The 26239-nt window shown below is 42.5% G+C and overlaps 1 protein-coding gene across 6 annotated transcripts in view; it reads left to right on the forward strand.

Annotated features, from left to right (window-relative positions):
- The window catches only part of ZMYND8 (zinc finger MYND-type containing 8), a 112539-nt gene that overhangs the window by 14666 nt on the left and 71634 nt on the right, over positions 1 to 26239 (forward strand). For all 6 annotated transcript variants that reach the window (XM_036749410.1, XM_036749414.1, XM_036749411.1 and 3 more), the window contains exon 3: positions 25343 to 25491. In XM_036749410.1, the coding sequence (XP_036605305.1) occupies positions 25343 to 25491 (149 nt within the window). The remainder of the gene's footprint in view (positions 1 to 25342; positions 25492 to 26239) is intronic.

The raw sequence follows: 26239 nt of genomic DNA on the forward strand, positions 1-26239 counted from the left end.
GGTGGGAAGTAGCCAAAGGCCTGGATATTGATAGTATCAAGGGTGGGAAGTAGCTGGCAAAGGCTAGGTAGAGATTTGGGCCTAATGATGCTGTAAGGTTATAGCCTCAGGCCAAGGCCAGATCAAGTGGAAAGATTCAAGGAGAGTTCAAGGGGGCTCCCAGAGATTGTATCCCATCAGGTTCAAGGGGGCTCCCAGAGACTGTATCCTCATCATTCCCGCCTCAAACAAATGGGACCCAAATTCTTTTGGGGTCAGAGGGGGTTCCCACAGTCTAAACCCCATCACATCTACTTTACTCCCTTTTTTAATTGATAAACTTCTAAGTTGTATCTTTTCAAATGGCCTTCTGGGTATTTAATCAGCCTTTGGAGTTGATCTGTACCTTAGTTTAGGGTTCTAGCATGTGGATTTTCCTGGGATATACGGCTGACTTTGTCTTCAGACAAAACAGGAACTCCTTCCTTCTCAAAGATGCCAAATGCTAATCACGGGATGCTAGAGCAAAGTGTTTATAACCGAGCTTCCGTCTCAAGTCAGATCAGGTTCCCTGAAGGATGCCGAGGGATTTATTAGGCCATAATGGAAAGAGCATTGGTCTGGGTCACAGGTGACTAGAATTCCATGCCCAAGTCTGTCCTAGTTAGCATGACCTTGGAAAGTCATTTTTGCTTTTTCCTTCCTAAAATGTGCAGCGGGTGGACTAGATGAGCCCTGAAGATTCTTCTCGCTCAGAACAGCAGTGACGGGTCTAGGCACTAGATACTTGAAGAGTGACATAAGATATACTTCTCTTGTTTCTTCTGTTTCCATCTTGATAGTTGCCTGCAAGGGCCTCACTGCAGTCACTGCATCATGTGAATGTTCTGGAAAGCAGTTGCCAAGGCAGAAACCCATTAAAAAAAAAGCAGGGGAAATTTCTGACTCAGGCCCTACCCTGAGCACAAGGAAATGAACCACCTGGAACTAAGATGCAGATGCAAAACAAAAACGTCACATAACATAACATTTGTACACCAGGAACAATATTGTTGACACTCAAAATTTGCAAAGTATAGATCTGCGTTAAGAGGTGGAAATCACATTAGATATGCACAATTACAGCAATTTGCTAAGTGGCCTCAAACTTTAATTAGCACAGGATGTGAGTTCTAATTGTCGTATGTAAATTAAAAGTGCCATCTCACAAAAGGGCTGTTTATAAAGAAGACAGCGAGATATATACCTTATATCAATTTTCAGGGAAAAACACTTAGTTAAGAGGCTGCAACAAATGGGTTCTTTCATTCCCCATTCCCCCAAACAATCCTTTCAACAAAATGAACCATAATTCCATTTACTGGGGCTTTGAAATTGTTGGGAATTCTTCAATTAAAAGAAAAAAGTAGCAGAATTTAAAATATAATTTTATGTATGTGTTCCTGTGGCCTTAGCCACATCTTTCATTATTAAGCACCAAGAAGTTTGGATAACTATGCAGTGAAAAATAGGATAAGAAATTTAAAGCTGGAAGGGAACTTATAAGTCATTTATTCCAATCCCCTCATTAAAAAAAATTATTTTGAATTGAATAAACACCCAAACAAAGAACATTTTCATGTACAAGAGCAGAGCAGAAAAGTCCACAGTTAACATGTTAAAAAATGTATGTCTCTTTCTGTACCTTGATTCTATCACCACCCCCCCTTCCTCCCACCCCCATCAGAGGTGGGTGGCTTACTTCATCATCAGTCTTCATCATCCGTGCTATTCCTTTGTTTTACAGAAGAGGAGCCTGAGTTCCTGTGAGGTTAGGTGACTTGCCCAAGGCCACGTAATGATAGAGCCAGAATTTTGAACCTTTGGCCTTTGACTCATGTCAGTGGAGCTAAACCTTTAACTATTTTGACAAGCAACTATTAGTTGGGTGTTCTCTTATTGGGTATTTTGAACCCCAGTGTAGGTGAATTGTTCCTGGGGAGAGCAGATGTTATTTGTAGAAAATAACTAGTGATCCAGAAGGGTATGTGAAAAGTAGTAACGGGAAATAAGACTTAAAAGTTAGGGAAGAGCCAGACTGGGGAAGGGCTTTAAATGCTAGACTTTTTGTCCTAGAAAAGATAAAGTCAGATCCGACCTCGGCACTTATTACATTATGTGACTTTTGGTAGGTCACAACCTTTTTTATCCTCAGTTTCCTTATTTGTAAAAAATGAGGGGCTTGAATTAAGGTCCCCTCTAGCTTTATATTTATGATCCTAAGATTTTGGAGAGGGGAGAAAAATGTCTTTGTCTTCTAAACATACTGATTTGGGAGCTGTGTGGAGAATGGTGAGAGACTGACAGCAGTGAGACCAGTTAGGAAATACTGCAATAGATAGCTAAAGAGGCCCGAGTTAGGGAAGAGGCTGTGTGAGTGGAGAGGAAGGGGATGGGTGTGAGAGACGTTTGGAAGTAGAATTGGTTTGGCAACTGATTGGGTATTGGAGCTGAGGACAGTGGAAGAGTTAAGGATGACTTCAGGGCTGGGTGACTGTCATCAACAATGGTCTAAGTGTGGAATGGGTGTGGGTTTGGTGGTGAAAGAACTTCATATAAAGTCTTGTTTTGGACACGTTGAGTTTGAGACGTGGAAAGAAGATCTGGAGGGCGAGGTCTATCATGCGGCTGGTAATCGAGTACTAGAGATTAGGGCTGGATATTTAGACCTGGGAAATGTCACACAATAACTCGCATTTATATAATGCCGTAAGGTTTACAAGAACGCTTTACAAATATCTCATTTTGTCCTTGCAACAACATCGAGAGGTAGGTGCTGTTATTTTCCCCATTTCACAGTTGAGGAAACTGAGGCAAACAGAGGTTAAGTGACTTGCCCAGGGCCACAACAGATAGTAAGTGTCTGAGGCAAGATTTGAAGTCCTGTTTTCCCAAGACCAGGTCTAACAGTGCATCCGCTGTGCCACCTAGCTGTCAAGAGATAGTCTTGTTGGACACCCACATTTTGTGAGTAGGAGGAGGTTAATATGTAGGAAGAGGAGAGTACAGAGTGGTCAGACCAGTAAGAAGAGAACCACGAGACCACAAGTATAACAGACGCCAAGGAAGGAAAGAGTATCCTGGAGGAAGGAATGAGGGACAGAGTGAGTAAAATGAAAACTAAAAAAAGGCTATCGGAATTAGCAGTTATGAGATCTTTTGTAACTTTGGAGAGAATAATTTCAGCTGAGCACTGGGAGGGTGAGCTAGATTGCAAGGGATTGACAAGTAAGAGAGGAGAAAATGGAGGCCAACAATGGAGGTACTTCTTTGTCTTATCCCAGAGCCAGTAGAAAAAGAGAGCAGGTCATATCTTCATACAGTGTAGAATTAAAAGGTATCTCTAATGATTCTCCAGATGGCTTGAGAGGCCTGAATTTGACAGAATTTTACAAAATTTTCCCTTTTTACAGAATAGGAAACTGAGGTCGAAGAACATGAAGTGATTTGAATAAAGTCACACAGGTATAATGTAGATTTGAACCCAGGTCTTCAGAGGTCTTAGAATTTCCTGAAATCTATCCATTTCTCATCCTTAGGTTGTTCAGTCATTTTACTTGTGTCTGACTCTCCATAACCTTATTTGGGGTTTTTTTGGCAAAGATACTGGAGTGGTTTGCCATTTCCTTCTCCAGCTCATTTTACAGATGAGGAAACTGAGGCAAACAGGGTTAAGTGACATGCCCATGCATACAGCTAGTAATTGTTTAAAGCTGGATTTGAACTCATGAAGATGTCTTTCTGACTCCAGGCCTGGCACTCTATCCATTGCTCTGTCTAGCTGCCCCTCTCATCCTCATAGGTTAAAATAATGGTTAGTATGTGAACAAGTCGCTTTTTAATGAATAAGATTTGAAAAAGTTTGAAAAAGTTTGAAAAGCTAGTGTTTTATGCTGTGTGAGAATGAACATTAAATCACCTAAACTCTTAAAGCCTCTTCCAGAGTTGAGTTACAGAGTCTTTCAAAGCTAGAGGTGATGACTTTGTTTCTAGCCCATACAGCGCCCGGAAATAATTATCAAGGGACAGATGCCTGGTGGATTTTAAATGAATCCTTCATTACAATTCTGTTTCTCTCACAAAGCAGATAGAGGTTAGTTGAGGTGGCCGTAGCATGTCTCATTGTGACCCCTGCATCCATGGGAGGTATTTGAAACTAGTTGACAGGTTTGTGACCTTCTACATTTAAAAACTCGGTTAGCAATTTAGGCTTCTGAATGCTGCACTTTAACTTGGATTGTTTCACATTTGTTTTGTATATATTTGCCCAAACACGAGGCTCATTTTTTTTTTTTTTGGAGAAAGGAAGGCAGGGCAATTGGGGTTAAGTGACTTGCCCAAGGTCATACAGCTAGTAAGTGTAAAGCGTCTGAGGTCGAATTTGAACTCAGGTCGTCCTGACTCCAGGGCCCGTGCTCTGGTAACTGCACCACCTAGCTGCCTCACGGGGCTCATTTTCAAGATAATTTTCTAGGAATGTATCTTTTCACCTAAAAATGGCTCCATCTCCTGACCCTTTCCCTTTCCCATTAAAGATACCATCCTTTCAGTCACCTCTGTTCGCAAACTTAGAGGCATTTCCTTGAATATTCGTGTTCTGTTGATTTTACATCTTGAAATGGCTATTCTTCCAACCCTCACGAGCACCTATTTCAGGCGCTTATTGCCTCTTGCTCAGAGTATCGTGATAGCCTCTTGGTTTCCCTGTTTCCTGCTTCTTGCTTTAGGCTGCCAGGTTCATCTTTCTGTGTTATGCCTTTGTTCAGCAGTCATCAATGAACAACGGTTACGATGCAGTTATTACATCCTAAGCTAAGCGCTGGGATTACACATAAAAGGTGAAGAGTCCTTTCCCACCAGGAGTTTATATTCTAAAGGAGGCACAACATGTATGTGTAAGGAATGTGTAAGATAGAGATGAAATTGATACAAGGTAACTTGTGAAGAGGCATTAGCAACGGCGGGGAACTGACTGAAGAGGTGGCATTTGAGCCAGTAATTCTAAGGCAGGGAGGGGATAAAGAGATAGAGAAAAACAGACAGATATACAGATAGTCAGAAAGATGAAGGGAGAAACAGACAGGGAGAAGGATGATGGAGCGGGGAGAGAGAGGTGGGAGGAAGGAGGAGGAGGAGGAAAAGGAAGGAAGAAGAGGAGGAAGAAGGAGGAGAAAAAAGGGGGAGGAAGAAGAAGGGAGGAGAAGGAAGGAGGAGGGGAAGAGGAGAAAGAAGAAGGAAAGGAGAAGAGACAGGAGGAGGAAGAGGGGGAGAAAGAGGAAGAGAGGGCAAATGAGCATTCCAGTGGAGGTGGACAGCCCAAGGAAAGGCATGGAATGTTGTGTATGAGGAATAGTGAGTAGACCTTGTAGTGCTAGACCAAGTGCATTGAGAGGAGTAATGCATGAGAAGACTGGAAAGATAGGAAGGGGTCAGGTTATAAAGAGCTTTAGACGCCAAACGGGAGGATTTTACATTTGATCTCAGACATAACAGGGAGCCATTAGTGTTTATTGAGTAGAGTGGGGTTAGATGAGGAGTCTTGAGATGATCAGACTTGCACTTTAGGAAAAGCACTTTGGCAGCTGTTTTGAGGATGGGTTGGAGTGGGGAGAAACTTTAGGCAGAAACCAATTAGGAGGCTGTAACCTTAAGATGGCTCTCCATGCCTTCTGAATAAAATCAGCCTCGAGTTCAAGGACCTCTACAATGAGGGCTCCTACTTCTCTTTTCAGCTTTGTCTCATACCAGTTCCCTTTACAGTCTCTGTGTTCTAGTTTTTTAAAAACTATAATTATTTATTTTTAGTTTAAGTTTTTCACCCCCTCCCTCTCCTCCCCCGCTCTGTGTTCTCTTTAAATGAGAGTAACTACTGTTCCCCAGATGTCCTGAGGTAGCTTGCCTCTGTATCTCCACTTGTCCTGAGCTGACCTGCTACTCTGCCTTTGCTTCCTCGCTTCCCTCTAACTGGAATGACCTCCTCCCCATGTCTTCAATGGAATTTTGCTGATACTTCAAGATCCAACTCAAATACCACCTCCTTTCCTTCATTCCACCAGCCAGAACTGACCTCCTTTTCCCTTGACCTTTCAGGTCTTACATTAATAGTGGGTTCCTCAAGGAAAGAGCCTGAGTCTTATTCATTGTTAAAGTTCCCTCAGCATTCGGCACGATGTCTTATCCCTAGTAGGGACTCAGTAAATATTTGGTAAGAGATTATCCTTGGAACCTAAGCATAGAGTTGGCTGTGGCTAGCTGAGTTCTATGCTGTAATGTAATACTCAATTTCACTCAATTATACTTTTTCTATGAACAATGTTAGAGGCAGCTAATATGTGATAAGAGCAACGGACTTGGAATAAGATGATGTGGTTGGAATCTAAACTCTGCCGCTTATTAGCTGTATGACTTTGGTAAAGTATTAACCTATAAAGTATTAAGCCTCAGTCTTCTCATATGTAAAATGGGGGTAAAAGTGCACTTATTTATTACTGTCTCTCATAGGGTTGTCGAGAGGAAAACACTTTGCAAACTTTGAAGCACTTTACTTGTGAATCATTTTTATTAATTTTTATTATCATTACCATATGATTCAGGAGACCTGGGTTCTAGTCCCATCTTCACCCCTATTTAGCTGTGTGACCCTGGACCAAGTCAGTTTCATTATCTGCAAATGAGAGGAAAAGTGTTTGTATAACCTCTCTAAGTATCCTTCTAACTCTAAGATTTTGTCATTCGAAATCAATCCACTAACATTTTATTTTGGGAAGGATAGTTTGATTCTTAAGCAGAGTTGTGGATGCTAAGTTTCATGCTGGAACAAGTATGTGAAATCTGGAGGACCAGGTGTGAAGATAAGCTTAGAATCCTCTGGGTAAAGTAGGTGTTATATTTTGGATGTTAGAAAATATTCTCTGTAAAGCCCAGAGTTATTGTATATATAAACTCATCCTGAAGCTAGAATCAAAGAATCTCAGAGCTTTAAGGGTGATCCAGCCAAAACTGTATCTGAACTGGATCCTGTCTGAATCAGCCTCCTGGAGAGATGACAAAATGTGCAGTCTCCACACCTACAGTAACAGGCCAGGTGTCTCTTCCTCCCAGGCAGGTGGTTCCATTGATAAACAGCTCAGTTATTACTCATAGAATTGAGGCTCTAGAGCTGGAGGGGGTCTTAGCTGGCTTTTGTCAGCCGTGTCATTTTACAGACGAGAAAACTGAGGCCCAGGGAGATGAGGTAACTTGCTTTGAGTGGCCCAGATAGTAAGGGGGAACACTAGACAAAAATAACTTTAAAAGCAGTAAGAACTCTGATCAATGCATTGACCATCCATGATACCAGAGGACCATTGATGAAGTATGATGACAAGAGTGAAGATGGATCCAGAGTGCAGAATGAGACGTATATTTGTGGACACATGTGTTTACACACACACACACACACACACACACACACACACACATACACACACATACATTCTAACACCCATGCAATTCAACACATAACACATACAACATAACATGCAAGATACAAACACAAAATACACATACCAAACTGGTGTAATCATATAGTATAATATAACATATGCATATAGAAATGTAAAATATGAAGATAAACATGCACCCACAGCTATGTGTATTTGTTATGAGGGATTCGTTTTTCTTTTTTTTTTTTCCCAATGGGGTTTGGGTGGGATTTCTGTTAATTTTTTAAAAAAGAAAAAGAAAAGTAGTAAGTAAGCAGAGTCAGAATTCAAACCCAAGTTGTCTGCCTCTACACCTCGATATTTTCCCCTCTGTATGCTTGTTAAGTACCTGCCATGTGCAAAATATTGTTCTTGCTGCTGAAGAAGAGACGAGCTTTAGATGTGACCTAGTTCTTACCTTGATGGAGTAGGAGGATCAGACACTCTTAAGAGATAATTTTCATAATGCACAGTATTGTGCAATGGATGTATTTAGAGAGCTCTACAAAACAAAATGCTTTATGGTGCAAGAGGGAAAAGTTCAGTAATGACTGGCCAATCAAGGAAGGCTTCGTGCAAGTAGATTTTATTTGAGTTGGGCCTTGATGCATGACTAGAAATTCAGCAGGCGGATATGGGGAGAGAGGAAGAAGCACACACAGGGCGTGTCCCAAGGCCAGAAAGTGTAGGATGCCTTCTGGGGAGAGAGAGAGTGGTAGTTAGTTAACATGTGGAGGACAGCGATGGGAGATTAGGTTGGAAAGGTGGCCAGCTGCTGCTGCTGGGTAGTGGGGATTCTTGACTGCAGGCTAGAGCAATTTGAACCACACCAGGTAGGCCCTGGGGAACTACTGAGGATGATGGGAAATCCTTATTTGAGTTGATGTGTTGTTTCCTGATAGAAATTTTCCCCATTAGGACTTCTTTCTCTAGTGTTTGTTCCCTCCCTAAATTACCTTGTATTAGCTTCACTGTATATTTGTTGAAAATCTCAATCGAATGTAATTTGGTTTTGTATCCCTTGTGCCTAGCATAGTACACAGTAGGCATTTAATAAATGTTTATTGAAAGTTTCTGTTGATGAAAGAGCACCAGATTTGGAATCCTGGCTCTGACGGTTATTAGCTCTGTGATCCTGGGCCAGTCACTTATCCTCTTTAAGTTTTAGTGCTTCCCTCACAAAATAGCATGAGGATACTTGAGTTACACACTGTGGCGCCTTGTTTTAAGTGCTGAAGTATCATTTAGGGGAGACAAAAGATGTGAGGCAATACCGTGTACCTAACTAACTTAAGCCCAGATTTTCTTCTTGTTGCTGTTGTGAAGCTAATTTTGTATGTTGCAGGAACCCCTGTTTTTCAAAATAAATCTAATTTTTGTTGATATTCTTTTTTAATAGAAATTTTATTTCTGAATAGCCTTCTGTCACTCATTGAGCCATCCGTTGTAGTAAAAAAGATTTACAGAAAGGGGGTGGTGGTGGGGAGGGGAGAGAGGGAAAGCGGGGGTGGGGGGGTGGGGGGGTGGGGAAGAGACGGAGAGGGGCTTGGGGGAGAGAGAGAGGGGGAGCGGGACAGAGAGAGAGAGAGAGAGAGAGAGAGATTACAAAAACAGTTTAGCAAGAGCAATCATCCATAGTGTTCCCTACCTTGGCAACCAGACTCAGGAAGCACATTTCTCCTGGAGCTTGGTTATTATAATTATACAACATTTAGTTTCTCTTCTTTTTTTTGTTCTTTCCATAATTACCCTTGTCATTTTGTGTATTGCTTTCTTTATTCTACTTAAGTCACTCAGCATCAGTTTATGTCTTCCTATGCTTCTCTGAATTCTTCATATTTGACATCATATTCCATTAAATTCATGCACTACAACTTATTTTTAGTTTACTTCTCAAAAAAAAGGACACATTGTTTCCAGTTCTTTGTTACCCCCCAAAAGTGTTGCTTTGAGTATTTTGGTATCTCTAAGGTTTTTCTTTCTGTCTTTGACCTTCTTGGGGTATATGGTTGGCAGTGGGACCTCAGGATCAAAGCCTGTCGTGGGGCCATTCCTAGAAGACTTCTCTTTTGTTATTTTGAACTTGATAAAACTCAATCAATATTCTGTATACAAAGAACAGAAAAAGAAGATTATATATGAAACTTTAAATCTGTTATGTATGGCTCATTTTAAAAAATACGACAAACTCAATATGTTTGTTTCAAAACTAAATGCTGTTAACCTTCCATCTGTTCTACCTCTGTGTATTTATCCCCCCCCCCCACCTTTTTGGGGAGAGCATTTCTCTCACTATACCCCATCTCCCTTGCAAATCCCTTACTGGCCTCATATTTAAAACGGAAAATAAATGAAATGAAACCTTTGTAAGAAATAAGCAGAGTCAAGCAAAGTACCCGCTGATTGCCCATATCTGAAAATGTATGTCTCATTCTGTATGATCTCTTTGTCTCAGGAGGTTAGTAGTATGTTTCATCATTTGTTTGGTCCTCTGGAAATGCCACTGGCCACTGTTTTGATGTTGGCTATTTGGTTTTTTCTATTTAAAAACATATTAGTCGGTTTACTAGTTGAGTATATTGCTATACCGAGAGTGAGAGAGAGAGAGAGAGAGAGAGAGAGAGAGAGAGAGAGTATATGTGTGTGTGTGTGTGTGTGTGTGTGTGTGTGTGTTCGTTCGTGTTCAACTCTACTTTGTCCTGTTCAGATAAGTGTCAGGTTAAATTTGTTGTGTCGGGCCTCAGACAGAAGCACCAGGGAAAAAAGGAAGAGAAAATGCAAACAGGGAAAGTTAAATTTAATGTAAGGCCCAAACTTTCTAAGTATTAGAGCAATCCCGGAAATAGAATGGGCTGCCTGGGTTGGGGTGGAGGGATGGGGGAGGGGGCCCTCCCTCCTCAGAGGTCTTCAAGCAAAGGTTGGATGACCTCGTAGGTATGTTGTAGTGGAGATTCTTTTATTTTTTTTTTTTTACATACGGAGACTCTTTGTAAGTATGAGCAGGATCACATGGCCGATGATCCATCTATTTTTGTGATGGTGAGATTTTTGAGTTCATAATGGAGCGAGGTCTTTGTGAGTTTGAGGAGTCAGGGAAAACTTCCAGAAGGTAGCAGTAGTATTCAAACCAGGCCTGAATGATGGCCAGGACTAAGGGAACAGTGAGAGGAGAAAGACACGGTGTTCCACGTAGGGGGGAATCAGCCCTAGAAATTTAGGAGATGTAGGGAACGAGTATGTTTGTTGTGTTGAAGACAAAGGATGATTAGTTAAAGCTAGCACCAAATGGAGCAAGTAGGTGGAGCAATGGACTGGGCCCAGAGTCAGGAGGACCTGAGTTCAAATCCAGCCTCAGACCCTTATTAGCTGTGTGACTCTGGACAAGTGACTTAACCCTATTTGGCTCAGTTTCCTCATGTGTAAAAATGAACTAGAGAAGGAAATGGCAAACCACTCTAGTATCTTTGCCAAGAAGACCCCAAATGGGATCATGAACACGACTTGCCATGACTGAACAAGAAAACCCAAACCAACCAACACCAAATGAGGAAGATTGCCCCTCCTGATATGCGCCTAAAGTGGTCGCTGGGTGTCCTGGAACGTGTCAGCAGGAGTGTTTTATCTGTAGAGCTTTCCCCCAGTCCTGGACCATCTCACCAGGTCGCTAGGCAGACTCCGTAAAAGATGAGATGGTGTTATGGGTCAATAGAAACTTGTAGTTCAAGGATCTAGTAATACTGATTCTAATAACGCAATGTTTATATCACACTTCACTGTTCATAAAGCACTTTTCGTACAAATAACCCTGGGACATGGTGTAGAACAATTATCATTATCCATTTTATAGATGGGGAGACTGAGGTTGAACTGGGATGTAATTTGCCTGTGGTCGAGGAGAAAAAATACCAGGGATGATCCTGAGATATCTGATAAGAATCCTAGAGGTCTGTTGTGTTTTTCTTGGAGAAAGCTGTCTTTGTTCCTTTTCACTGCTGGTTCATTCAGAAATAGATCATGAAAATGTTGGATTTAGAGTGGGCAGGAATGTTAAGAGATAATCTAGTCTCTCCCCCTCATTCTACGGATGAGGGAACCAAGAGCCTGGTGGGGAAGTGACTTGTCCAGGGTGTTAAGTGGCAGTCCCAGTATGGGAATGTAGGTCTTTTCTGTTACTAAATTCAGTAGTTTCTCTATACCCTGCAGTGTCAATGGTAAAGAATTACTCTGGCCCAGCTAAGGTTCCCCCCTCCCCCCCATCTCTGATTTCTGCATTAACTAGGTGGCTCCTCCTTTAATGGACCATGATGCCATCAACGTGGGTACTCCCTCCTCCAGTACAGATTGCGACCTCTCGCTACCTTCCGCTGCTGTCTGTCTTTTCTGTTCCTTTCTATAAATCTGCCATAGAGGATTTTCCCAATGCGCTAGAGGCCTTTCTCTCATTCTATTAATATTTCATGGATTTCAGTGTAGCACTCAGACTGTCCATATGTTATCTCTTACTCACACTCCATGCCTAGTCCACCTCCTTTTTCAATCATACGTGTGCTTATAATATTAATAATAGCTGACATTTATATGGCTCTTTAAGGTTTACAAAGCACTTAATGTACATTATCTCATTTGATCCCCACAACAACTCTGTGAGCTGGGTACCATGGATATTACTGTTCTCCTTTTTACAGATGAAAAAATAGACTCTTAGAAAGGCTAAGTGATTTGCTGCGGCATAGCAGATACAGAGATGGCTTCAAAGTCTGGAAGACCTGGGTTCGAGTCAGTAAGTCAATCAGTAATGATTGATCAGGTGCCTGCTATAGGCCTGGCACTGAACCAAGAGTTGAGGCTACAAAGAAAGGTGTAGAAGTCAATTCTTGCCCTCAGGGAGCTCATCATCTAATGGGAAAGGCAGCATGAAAATAACTAGGAGTAAATGGAGTAATCCGCAGAGGCCTCAGAGGTGTAGAAGGTAGGATTTTAGCTGGGATTTGAAGGAACCCAGGGAAGGCAGGAGGCAGAGATGAGGAGTGTCCAGGCATGAAGCTCACCTAGTGAAGGGGCCAGATGGATTGTATTGTTCAAGGAATAGCAAGGAGGCCGGCGGCATCCCTGGATATCAGGGTGGCCGAGGGGGTGGTGGTGGCAGTGTGAGAAGACTAGCAGGGTGGGAGAGGGCAGGTTATGAAAGGTTTTGGGTACAGACAGAGGATTTGATATTTGATCCTAGAAGTGATAGGGAACCATGGGGAGATTTTTGAGTTGGGGGAGGGGGTAATGTAGTCAGACTGGCTTCTTTCAGAAGATCAGGAACACCAGAGTCCACCTGCATTGATAGAGGGGATTTCTTCACTTGGGTGTTAACTCTTGTCATTGAAACCACCAATTCAGTCTCTGTCCCTGTCCTAACAAGTCATGTGAGAGAAGCCCTCTCTCTCCTGACTCGAATTCCAGGACTTTTTCTAGTGAATCCTTGGGGCCCACTACTGTTCTGAAAACAATTTCTTTAAAAACTCTTATTTGTTTTCAGAATTCTTTAAAAAAATTTTCAGTTTCAAATTCTCTCCCTCCCTCCAGACTCACCTCACCCATTGAAAAGGCACCTGGAAAATGAAATTTTTAAAATTTATTTCATCATTTTTTTGGGAGGCGATCGGGGTTAAGTGACTTGTCAGGGGTCACACAGCTAGCAAATGTCTAAGGTTACATTTGAATTTAGGTCTTCCAGACTCCAGCACCCGTGTTCTATCCACTGTGCCACCTAGCTGCCCCAGGAAAATGAATTTTTTAAGGTAAATTTGTGCTTAGCCTTTTGGAAGCAGTCAGTCCACAAACATTTATTCAGTGCCTTGTATGTGCCTGGTTTGGGAATAAAAGTGCAAAGAATGAGACCATCCCTGCCCTCAAGGGATTTATTTTCTAGATGGCTTGGTGTTTCATTGGATAGAGCTTTGGGTCTGGCGGCAGGAAGACTTGAGTTCAAATCTGGTCTCAGACATTTATTAGCTGTGGGACTCTGAGTAAGTCACTTAATCTCTGGCTCTCTCAGTTTCCTCAACTGTAAAAGGGGGATGATGATCATGGTAGTCGTAGTAGTAGTGGTAGTGGTAGTAGTGGTAGTAGAGGTACTACTGGTAGTAGTGATAGTGGTCAAAATTTTGAAACAGAGGAGTTTCAGATTTTGAGCCTGCCCCCAGACGGGCTGATGATGGTTTCTTCACCTACAAAATATGAATTCTCTGCCCTTTAATTTTTTCCTCTCTTTGTAAAGTCAGTATGGAAGGAGCAGGAGACCTGGAGTCCATGGAATGGTTCTAGTCCCACCCCTGCTATTAAATTTACTGTATGATCTTAGACATATCATTTCCCTTTTCTTGGCCTTAGTTTGTCCTTCTTGCGAAAATAAGACAGTTGTGTTCTGTCTCTGTGACCCCTTCCAGCTCTGACATTGTCACTTAGATGCCTCAAAACATACAGAGTGGAGACGGTACTGAACCTGGAGTCCGGAAGACCTGAGTTTGAATCCTGCCTCAGAAGATTTTTCTAGCTGTGTGACCTGGGCAAGCCGACCACCAGCTTTCTCAGTTTCCTCGTCTGTAAAATGGGGATGGTGCTAGCTCCCACCTCCTAGAGTTGTGATGATTCCGTGAGAATATTTTAAAGCACTTGGTCAGTTTTAAAGGGCAGTGTAAATGCTAGCTGTTACCATTATGGCTAAGGTTTTTGTGATTCTTTCATTTTTCTTGACTGCCCTTGGTTAGGCAGATGTTTTAACTGTTGCTTTTTCTCTTTGAGTCTCAGAGTTGCGACGGCTGGTGATTCATGGGGGAGCCAAAGCTGGGGGAATGCGTTGTGCATCCAGAACGGAATTGGGCATTAATCATTAACAAATATTCACCAACCAACCACCTGCTAGTCAGGGCGAGGAACAGGTGGAAATGCGGAAGAATAAGCCTGTTTTCAGTCTTTTACAGCTTTTATAGCTTACTTTCCCTTCAAAATGGCTTCCTTGCTGCTCCCCAGGTAGGAAATTCCAAAGATTGTAGATTCAGAGGTGGAAGGCTCCCTGGAGGCCGTCTAGTTCAGTCTCCTCATTTTTACAGATGGGGAAACTGAAGCCAAGAGGTTAAATCACTTGTCCAAGGCCACACAGGGTTAGTAAGTGTCAGAGGAAGGATTTTTAATCCGGATGTGGGGTTCTTTCTATTAGACTATGTCCGATTTCCTTGCTTTTGTATAGGCTTGTCTTTTCTTCCTTTAATGCTCTTTCTTTTTACCTCCTGTTTTTGTCTTTGGAGGCAGTTGGGGTTAAGTGACTTGCCCAGGGTCACACAGCTAGTAATCGTATGAAGATGAATTTGAACTCAGGTCCGCCTGACTCCAGGGCCCATGCTCTATCCACTGCTATCTTACTCTTTAGTCCCTCTTAATGTTTCTGGCTTTCAAGGCTCAAATAAAGCACTAGGACAACGGCAAAGTGCCACCTGTTAACCCAACCCTGATCCCCTTGGTTGCTTTACCTTCAGAAATTACTTTGTATTAGTTCTGTTAGCTATTTTGCATTTGTTCATCTGTGAACATTTAGTTTCCCAGGAGTAGGATTGGAAGTTGTTTGAGGGTAGCCCAGAGAAATTAATTTTACATATTACATATAATAGTTAACATATTCAATTTTACGTATTGTGCAAAAGGCCCTTGATCTGGTGATACAGTCCTGGGTTCTTTTCTTGACTTGTCACACAGTACCCTGTCTTCCTTGGCTTCCTCGAAGGTCCTAGGCTCCTTCTTAGTCCTTCATCTTCCTGCCTTCCGGTCAGATTATCTCCATTTTATCCTCTGTATCTTGTTCCCCTCCCTCCCCTGTAGACTGTGGGCTCCAGGACAGGGTGTGTCTTATGCCGCCCATTGTTATCTCCCAGCCTATGCCTGGCTTGTAGTAGGAGCTTAATAAATGCTTGTTGACTTGACACTGCTAGAAAGTTAAAGCTGAGACTTCCACCCAGGGTGGTTTACTGTACGCCATGAAAATGATCTTCCCCACCCAGGGCCATTGAATAAAGTGAGATCAGAGCGGGGAGGGTGAAACATCGTTTAGCACCTCTTAGAAAATTTCTTTGGCATGGGTGGGCTTTGGGGCAAAGCAAGCAAGGCCTTGGGCACAACATGGTCTATGTTTTCCTCTTAATTTAAAGAATCACTGGCCCCTCTTTGCTCACCTGCCCTGTCTTACGGCTTTTCTCCCTTCTCTGACTCCCTCCCCGCTCCCCATTTATTCCTTAAAAAACAGAATCTTTTTCCTGTTTATGAAACGTTCCTACTTTGTAAACCGCCGGTCAAATGCTCTAGAATGTTGCCAGCTGTACGCCACGAGCAGACGTTTTTTGTGTTTTAGCAGAATGCTGGGGGCTCCTAGGGAGCTGATAAATGATGCAGAGAGGAGTTCTGTCTACCAGGTAGTTACACTCCTAAACTAGTGAACTTAGAATTATTTGGAACCAGCTATTTAAAGGCCAAAGGAAACCAGTTGTACAGCATTTTCTTTCCTGTGATTTGGCCTGACTTTAAGTACTTTTTTTAAACATGTAAATAAATTGAACTGAGCCAGACCTGCAGGGCACAAGCTGAAGTAAGGGCTACATGTATGTGGGATTTGGGGAGGCCTTTATTTTGCATGTAAAATTCCACACCACCTGGCGCTGCCCCAACCAGGAAATTCCTGTAAAGATGTCCCCTAGTTTCCTAAGGCTTCCTCCTAAAGGAGATTAGAGACCTGGCTGCAAAAGCCTCTTTCATTCTGGTCTAGCAATTGTCCAGAAGCCGCCGGGAATTCATTTGCAAATCAGCCTCATTTCCCGAGACTTGCTGCACCCTCAGTCTTGCAAAGCTGGTTCTGCTGTTTTCACCTTTTGCATGTGAATATGTCCCTTAATAGCTTTCTGACCCGGGTTGGTGTGGGCTTAGTCCTTGCTGTTCCGTTGCAGTTCCTGTTGGCTGACATACCAGCGGGAGAAGCTCCTTTGGGTTACGTTCTGAGAGCACACAAGATGGTGCCCTTTTCCTAACTAGCGTGGCTGAGAGGCATGCCATATTTACAGAACTATTGATCATGCTGCAGCTCTTCCTTGCATTAATGAGCAGGACCGTCTCTATTCTGTTGCATGTATAGCATTTGGTGCAAATAGGCCTGTTGCTGTAAATTGCAACAAAGACTTTAATCTGAACTGAACTGCTGTCATGTTTGATAGATTACTGCTATAGCAAATATCTATAAACGGCTTTGGTGGGCTAGGCCGCTTCGGCTGCACCGTACACAGGACATTGCAAAGAGGTGGTGGGATTCTAGCACCAGTGGGGAACCTAATAAGAGAAAGCAGTCGCAGCAATAGGAGGAGATAACTCCCAGCCTCTCCTTTCCCTCCTCCTCCCTGGGAGAGGCCTTCTCACTAATAACAAGCCAGCCGGGGAAAAAGCCTGCAAGCAGAAGCCTCTTGAAAGCCCTCCTCTGATGTGGCTGTGTCTGCTGACCATCACCCATCTAATTTTTAAATGGCTGGTAAGTGCTTTTTCACTGGGTTTTGGATTTCTGGCCTTCTGTGCTTTGGATTTATATTTTCCTCTGGATCTTGTCCCTGCCGCCTCCCCCCCCCCCCCCTCCCTCAGTTACATATTTCCTCATGTCTGTTTCACATTTGGAAATTGACTGTTTCTCCAAACTCCAACCCTGCGAGATACCTCAGGACCTTTCTTTGATCTCGATGAAAATTTCACATGGGAGAGGAGGTCCCTGATATCAAGGCTTGGTTGGGTTTCAGATCAGTTATATCTGTTCTGGAAGGATGTGTCCAGCAAGAGAGATTGCTTTTACATGCTAGCTTTGGGGACTTTAAATAAAAGCCCCCATTTCCAGAAACATATGTGTATCCAGTTTCAGAGATTGTGAAGGCTGTGATACTGGGTGGCTCTTTAAAATAGCTCCTCTTTACTGTGATTTGGCTTGTTTTGAAATATCTAGGATTATAGTGTAGAAAATCAGGGCTTCCTAAAGAACTGTAAGTCTCCAGGTTTTTGCACGTGTTTAACTTGGCTGGGGCCTGCTTTCTCTTTGGGGCTTTGTCTCTCCCTGTGCTTTCCCCGCCTCCCTCTACACCCCTCCCCCCCTTTCTGTTTTTTTTTTTTTTTCCCCTGGGCATTTCTGGGGTTTTGGTTCATTATAATTTAAGTATTGGCTTGGGAGGATTCTGTTGCTTCTAAGTAGCATGTCCTGTTTGGGTACCCTGCTCTCTGGGTCTTTAAAAAAAAATGCTTTGAAATTATTAACTGTTTTCTGCTTTGTTGCCCTAGAGAACAGCATGTGGTCATGTTTGAAGTAGGCAATGGAGAGTGTTAGCAATTACCCCAAGTGCAATCTCTTCATTTATACCTGATGGTCCAGTAATATCTGGGTTCTGTGCTTATTCTCGGGCTTCATCCTGGGAACGGTGCTTTCCTGTATATGTAGTGTGTTTGTAAATTCATTTGGAAGAGGGTGAGCAGCCCTGAAGGCTTTCCTGTCTTCATTTTGTTTGTAGAACCCATCTCGGGGTTGTCCACTTTCACAAAATGGGCTCCTAGTTACAAGTGTGGAACTGGTACTTCTTTGTGGAAATACTTTGTTCCGATGGATAGGGGGTAAACTCGGTTGCTTGCAGCTGGAAGAGCCTACGTTTGCCAGGGATGCGATGGAGGGCAAGTAGAAAGAGACCGAGAGTATGAAGAATGGACTGTCTCCTAGAGAATCCTTTTTAAAAATGAAATTTAAATATGTTAATTCAGTAAATCTCATGGTGTAGCGTAGTGGAAAATGTGTTGGATTTGGGGGAAAGGACTTGAGTTTTTGAATCCCAGGAATCCCATCAACTGTCAATTTTTAGGCACTTCATTTAGGCCTCATTTTCCTCGTGAAGGGGGTAGACAAGATCACCTCTAAGTTTTCTTCTCACGCTAAATCTTAATTTTGTTCAGAGAATCAGCTTTATAGGAGCTATGAGCAGTAAACAAGTTAAGGTTTCACAAATTGTGGCTTAGAGCCAGGTCTGTTCAGCAATATTAGCAACTGTCTTTGACACTTTCCTCCCTTCCCCCCACCCCCTCCCAATGATTTCAGTAGCTGTTATCATCCTTCTTTTATCCGGGCTTATTACTGGCTACCACATAGGAGACGTCCAGACAATTGTTCTGTCAACAGCATTAGGGAATTTAAGACACCCAAAAATCTACTACAGGCCCAGGGCTGTGAGTGGTAATCACTAGGCCTGTCTTTTCCAGCCTGAGAGACTAAAACAATTCCCAGTAATGATGCGTCATTTCCTGGGCTGGAGAGCTAAGAGCTCTGAGGAGTCTGTGTGTGATCCCAGAGGCGGATGCCTGATGGTCAATGAAATGGAGGTGTCTGCTGTAGATCTGAAGGGAGCTGTGTGTACTAGGAGCCTGTTATATGAGCTGCACAGGGCCTGCTTGTAGTGGAAGGGAAGCAAATGCTACTTCAGTATAGGAGCCAGGAAACAAATGTATATTTTGGAACATACATTGGTGTTCTGTCCTGGTTCAGACTTGAACAGGCTCATGTGAACACCATTTAAATGCAGCAAGAACAACAAAACAAAAACAACCCAGCACCATTAATCAAAAACCCAGCAGTACCCACGTTCCTCAACCACATACGACAGAGAGAGAAGACTAAAGAACACAGGAGACGAGATGCCGATGGAACGAGATGGTGAATGTGGTTTTTAACACTAATTCCCTTGCCCTGTTTAGCTGAGGGGGAGAAGAGTCTTTGCTTTGGGGCAGAAGTGGAAGGTTTGCACGATTGCACTGTTAATAATTGGGGTTGATGTTAGGCCACTTGGAAATTCAAGGCTTTACTTAAGTTTTAAAAGAGCATTTTGAAATGGAACTGTGCTTTTAATTGAAAGCTGTTTCTGGTCTCAGTGCTGGAGCTAAGCTCACGTGACTGTCTCTTCTTCCAGTTAGTACTCCATACCCAACAGGCTTTCCAGATTCATGAGATAGTGTTTGAATGTTGTCAGGGGAAAATATTCTGTCTCATCTTGCTTTCCCCATGCTGTGTCCCTGAGTCACTCTTTTTAGAAGTAGCACCACCTGCACGTTAACGCTTTGTGAACCTCTGATGTATGTTATGTATGATATGTGTACATTTATATACACACATATATAAAGTACATATACATGTAATGTGTACGAGGTGGGACTAAACCTGTGATTTAATCAGTGTGGGGGAAATTTCTTCAGGAGGAAAGCACTTCAACTACTGCAAATCCATACCTTTTCCCATCTGTAAAATGGGGATAATAATAGCACCTCTCTCCCAGGGTTGTTGTGAGGCTCAAATGAGATAATATTTGTAAAGCGCTTGGCGTGTAGTAGGTGATTTAAAATGGCTGGCTGTTATTATTAAGCGTAATAGTCTTTAGGCTTGCTCAGAGTTCCATAATCCTTGTATCTGTCAGAGGCTGTATTTGAATGGAGGTCATCCTGGTTCTGAGATCTTCTCTATGTTCATCTATTCTCAAATATATTTAACAAAATTCTTTTTGGGGAGGGGGAGGGGAGAAGGTGATAAGGGGGAAGCAAACAATGAGCACAAGGCAGAACTCTATCCTTCATGTTTGACTATGAACTTCTTTTGATTAGAGATTGTTTCATTCCTTATACTTGTGTCCCCTGCCTGGCCTATAGTAAGCACTTAATAAATATTTGTCAAGGCAAGTCAACTAGTGTTTAAGTGCCTACTATGTGCTAAGCTCTGGAGATATAAAGAAAGGCATTCCCCCCCCCCCACCCCTGCCCCCCCCCCCCCATTTACCAGCTCTTACCCTCAGGGAGCTTACGGTCTAATGGGGGGAGGGGGACAGCATGCAAACAAAGATCTTGTACAGATAAGATATATATATATATACTGGATAAACTGGAGATAATCAATAGAGGGAAGGCATTAGGGTATAATCAATATTGATCGACCTCTTTGGTAGGAGATTTCTAGACCTATCTGTGCAGTATTCTAATTTAAATTTACTCACATTTCTTTAACCCTTTAAATTTTATAAGGCACTTAAGATTTGGAAACTGAGGTACAAAACGCAGTGGCTAGCACCAGGATGACAAGGAACGCACAGGGTTTGGCATATAGTAAGGGACTAATAAATCAGTGCTTGTTGGCTGACTGTTGCTAATCATCGTAATGAGAAACTGGTGTTTATACAGGGTGTCTCTCTCTCTCTCTCTCTCTCTCTCTCTCTCTCTCTCTCTCTCCCCCCCCCCCCCCAAAGTCTTTGTTCTGTTCTAAGCTTTAATAGCTTTGGAGTGGCATTAAGACTTTTGGGGGCCCCCTTTTAGTTCTTTAAGGCTTACCATGCACTTCACATACATTATTTCATTTGATCCTCATAGCATTCCTGGGGAGTAGGGGCTACACATACCATTATCCCCATTTTACAGATGAAAAACCTGAGTCTCAAAGAAGTGAACTAGGTTGTTCATGGCTGCATAAGCTGGTGTCTGAGGTGGAATTTGTACCCAGGGCTTCCTGATTCCAAGTCCAATATTCGATCCCCTGAGAGGGCAGCATGATGCAGTGAAAGGGATTTTGTAATTGGAGTCAGGAGATAAGAGTTTTACAGAGGAGAAAATCAAGGCACAGAAAAAGGAAGTACCCTTTCCAGGGTCCTCTGAAGTCATGGATAGAATGCTGGATCTGTTCAGATCCTATGAGCTCTCTGACCTCGGGCAAACCTGTGTCATCTTCAAATTGACTTTTTTTTTGTTTTTGAGGGGAGGATGAATGAAGGGGTATTAATGCTTCTACTAACCTCACAGGATAGTGTGAGGTTTTATTTCGTGAGCTTCAAAACATGGTAGTAGGGATAGAGATTGCGTTTTCACTGTTATAGCAAACTAGTGGGAAAAGAAACTCCCTCAAACTCTGTACAGGTGGGTACCTTCTCTTTAGCTTTTGAAGAGTTGGGAACACCATTGAGAGGTGAAGTGATTTCCTTGAGGACACATGGTGGGAGGGGTTGGTTGTTGAATTCTTCCACCCAGGTCTTTCTGTCTCAAAGGCCAGCAGCAATTAGACTAGGCCGTTTTATCTATGAGTGTCCTTGACATAGGTTCTTTATCTTTGGAGGTCTTCAAAATAAAAACTGAATAACTCTTGAAGGATTTAAAAAAAAACATTTGAAAAAATGTTTCATTTTATACCTTTATCTATGTATGGCAGCCACATGTCCTGGATTTTTCCAGTATAGTACTGATTTTAAGAAAAGCAAATGTGTTCTTAATGAAATTTTGTAAAAGGAACAACTTTCATCAGACCATATGTTCTGATTTTTGGTCCAGAAAAGAAATGGTCATTATATTTCCAAGACATCTAATTCAGTGGAGAAACCCCCTAAAAAAAGAAAACCAAAACTCCTTAATTTTTCTCCCAAGATGCCTTCATTTTTGGCTCTTTGGTATTAACAGATGTGTGACCTATTAAATTTCTACCCTTCTGATAACAGGTGCCTAACCTCCAGTGGGAATTGCTTGTGTTTGTAACTTGAAATAGAATTGGGCCTAAAGGTTTGTGTAAACATAAGAACAAAAGTCTTAGACCTTGGATCTGTGTCACATGGGCAAGTCTCTTCAATCTCTACCTTACTTTCCTGGTCTGTAAAATGAGAGGCTTGAATTAGATATCTCTTAGACTTTTTCCACAGCTCCAAAAATTATTTGATTTTATATTCTTTCTAGTTTTTTTTTGGTTGCTTTTTTCCCCCTCTGAATTAAATCATTTGTTCACTTGAAACTGGGAAGGGAGGGGAGTAGAGAGACAGAGAGAGAGAGGAAGAAGGAGGGGAGGAAGGAAAGAGGGAGAGAGAGGGATGGAAGAGTTAGAGAAAGAGAGGGAAATAGAGGAGGGGGAAGGGGGAGAGAGTGAGAGAGAAAGATCTCGAGGAAGGATATTGGGCAGTAAAATCTCCTAATCTCATTTTCTCCTCCTTTTGCTGTCTCAGATCCCCTAACCCCTCAATTTTAGCCCTAGTAGGTAAGAAAACACTAAATTGTGATTGCTTCGTGGGAAGGATTAAACCTGCCTGAAACTGCATTTTTAGGCTCAGAGTTCTAGAACTGAAAGGGTCTTTAGAGATAATTTAGTCCAGCTCCCTTTGCCCCATTTTAAAGATGAAGAAACTGAGAACTTGAGAAGTTAAATGAGACTTATCCAAGCTCACACCAACACTAAAAGGGGGCAGAGCTAGAATTTGAACCCAGATCCTTTAACTTCAAATGTAGTTCTTACTGCATCATGTTACGGCCACAACCACTCTTTGAGTCTTATTTTCTTCAGTCCTGAAATGAGGGAGTTGGACTGAATTGGAATTATCTCTTAAGATCTCATCCAACTTTAGGGGCAGCTGGGTGTAGGTGTGGATAGAGCATTGGCCCTGGAGTCAGGGGACTGAGTGCAAATTCAGCCTCAGACACTTACTAGCTTTGTGATGTTGGGCAAGTCACTTAACTTCTATTGCCACACTCCCCCCCAAAAAAAGAAAGAAAAAGAAAAAAGATCTCATCCAACTCTAAGTACTTTGATCTTCTGACCTGGCTTCGGGGAGTGCCTCTTTAAAATGGCCTGTCTTCTAGCCAGCACAGTGAATTAAGTGCTGGACTGAGGAAGACTTGAGTTCTTGTCTTACCTCACACACAGAGTAGTGTGTGACCCTTGGCAAATCACTTAAACCTCTCCTGCCTCGGTTTTCTTATCTGTAACATGGGAATAATAATGGCAGTTATTTCAGGGAGCAAATCCTAGAAGATAAGGGCTTTGCAGACCTAACGTGCTGTATAAACAGTAGCTATTATTAACCCTTAGATTATGAGCTCCTTGAAAGCAGAGACTTTTTTTTTTTTGGTCTTTCTCCAAATTCCTAACACTTAGCACAGAGCTTGGCACCTAGTAGGCGATTAATAAAAATGCTTGTTGATTTGACTTGACTCTGGGAGTCCATCAGAATGACTATCAGCTCAGAGGCAAGTGGTCTCCAGTGAGTCACAGAGCAGGCTTTTTCATTACTCATCCACCCAGATCATTTGGTTGCTGCTTCTTTCAGGAGGCTTTCTTTGGCAGGATGCTATTAGAAATTTTACCTTGGAACCACATTTTGCTGGGCTGCCCAAAACGGAGGTTTTCAGAGTGATGTCATGCACTATTTTTGTTTAGAAAATAATGAAAGTTGCCTTGCACAGCCTGAAAGACCATTCCTGAGCTGCCATTTTGTGATTATCTTTTTTTCAAAATAATTTTTTGTTATTCAGAGATTCATGAGCATCAACAAACACAAACATTTCTGTATACAAAGAGCAGAGAGCAGTGCTCATGGAACCATAAATCTAGTTCTATTACATACACTTTGATTTAAAAAAAAAGGCATCTAATAAATTCAGCCCATCAGTTTCTAAGTTGTAGTTCTTGTCTGCGGCTTCTTCTGAATTGTGACTGTCTTCCCTAGGGGACCCTGATATGAACACTTAAGGCCAAAGGCCTCTCTTCTCCGTCTCTGGATAGTGCCTAATCTGCTTTAAGGATTGTTTCTGAGCTGGGAGAAATACTGAGAACTGGACTTTTAGGCAGATTTCTCTTTACAAGCGGTGATGAACAGAGACCTTGCTTGCTCCAAAGGGAAAGGCGAAAGGTCCCCTCTTGTGGAATCAGACCCAACTCTGAGAACCTGGAAGTGGTTTCTCTTCCTGTGGTAGTGGCTCCATGGGGAGATTAGTAATGGTGGTCTCTGCAGCCAGCCCTATTGGGAAGCTCCATACTAAGCACCACCCAGTTCTAGCCTTCCTAGATTGAAGGGACACTGATACATTTCTGTGCTTGTGTGGACTGGCCTGGACTGCTAAAATCTGGGAGAAGAAATCCAGGCCACTCATGCAGAATAATCAACATGGGAAGTTCACATACCTGCCTTCGATGCTGTCATTACTCTAAACCTTTGGTAATTCTTGGCTCTTAGACTTTCCTCTCCTAAATCCTATAAGCTTGGGTTTCCCAGGATATGAGTCTGAAATACAGTGCCTCGTCATTACAGGCTGGTGGCATTAGATTGTTTCTTTCAGTGAAGGAGGTCAGTTTCTGGTATGGAGTGGATTCAGATCTTTGCAGGTGAAAGTTATTGTGTGTGTTGTTTATAGGCTAGGCCAGCTGCTGGAGATGTTAAAGGGGATGAGGGCTTGGGAGTATGTAGGCATTTCAGATGGAAATCAGAGGTCTCTTGGCTTTTTTTTTTTTTTTTTTTTTGCATTTAGCTTTGATGGAAAGGTTGAGAGCTGTTCTGCCTGGGAAGAGCTGCTCATTTACGACTTGATTAGGACTGATTAAATGTGAAGAGTGGAGGAATGATGGAGAAATTGTACTTTTGATGGAAACACCGGGGAAAACTACTGTGCCTTACAAAACAGAATACCAAGAAAATCTAACTTGGGTCCTTGGGGGTGGCTCCATGCTTGAAAATAACCGTTAGGATATTTCCAGACAAGTTATTCACACACTCCTGGAGTTTTTTATGGGTTGAGTAGGGGTTAAGAGTGGATTGGGGAGTAGGATCCTCCAGGCTAAAGGGAATGGAGCAGGGGGAGCTCTTTAGTATTTATACAGTCATGTTAACAAAGGGTATTAAAACCTATCCCAAGCTGGGGAGGTTTTTATTTATTTGAGACTATATATTACAGTGTGTCTTTCCCTATTAGGTTTCAGACCAGTTTTTGGTAGTCCGTTAAAACATGGTCCTCTGTGTGTGTGTTGTGTGTGTGTGTTACAGATCCTGGCTCTGCCGAGCGGACGGCACAAAAAAGGAAGTTTCCCAGCCCTCCCCATTCTTCAAATGGTCACTCTCCTCAAGATACGTCTACCAGCCCCATCAAAAAGAAAAAGAAGCCTGGCTTATTGAACAATAACAGTAAAGAGCAGGTAAAAGAAGCCTCCGGGACTGCTTCGGTACTGGGAGCTACGTTACTTGTCTGTTTTTTAAGTGTTTCTGAAACTGCAGGCTTAGCTTGCCTTGTGCTGTTTTGACTAAATTGCCTCAAAAAATAAGGGGAGGGTGCCTACCATAGTGTCCATGGCTGCCATTTTCAGCAGATTTCTAAGCCTGTGTTCTGTGGATGGAGACGTGTAGACCATGAGAAGTTAAAGGCTGGGGACCTTTATGCTCCCTTTTTATGCCCCTCTGTGGAATAGTAAGAATCCTTTATCCTCTAAAGTTCCCTTAGTCATGGCCAAGACAGGAAGTGGACTCTGAGGCCAGATGGTTTCTGCTGGCGGTTCTTGACTGAACCATTTTCAGATGCTTCCTTATGATTTGTGTGTAGGAATAACTTGTCCCCTCCTGCTGAGCATGGGCTCAGGATTGCTTGTACTTGGAAATAAGGAGGTTTGAAATCTGTCCTTTAGAATAACATAGTCATACCCTACTGGTTCATAGGCCTTTTATTGCCTTTGATATTATGACCTGACAGTCAGACCTCAGTTCTGAGGCAACAGATGATAAAGATCCCTAAACCACATTTCAAATCTGTAGTAGTTCACCCTTCCAGCAGGAGCCCTTTTATCACTGTTGCTTTTAAAGAGAAAAAAAATGAACATTCTTCTTCCCCACCCACCCTCCCAATAGATAGCAGGGGTGGTGGTGGGCAGGGGTGGGAGAACTGATAGAGAA

Source organism: Trichosurus vulpecula, chromosome 3 (assembly GCF_011100635.1).
Source record: "Trichosurus vulpecula isolate mTriVul1 chromosome 3, mTriVul1.pri, whole genome shotgun sequence".
NCBI lineage: Eukaryota > Metazoa > Chordata > Mammalia > Diprotodontia > Phalangeridae > Trichosurus > Trichosurus vulpecula.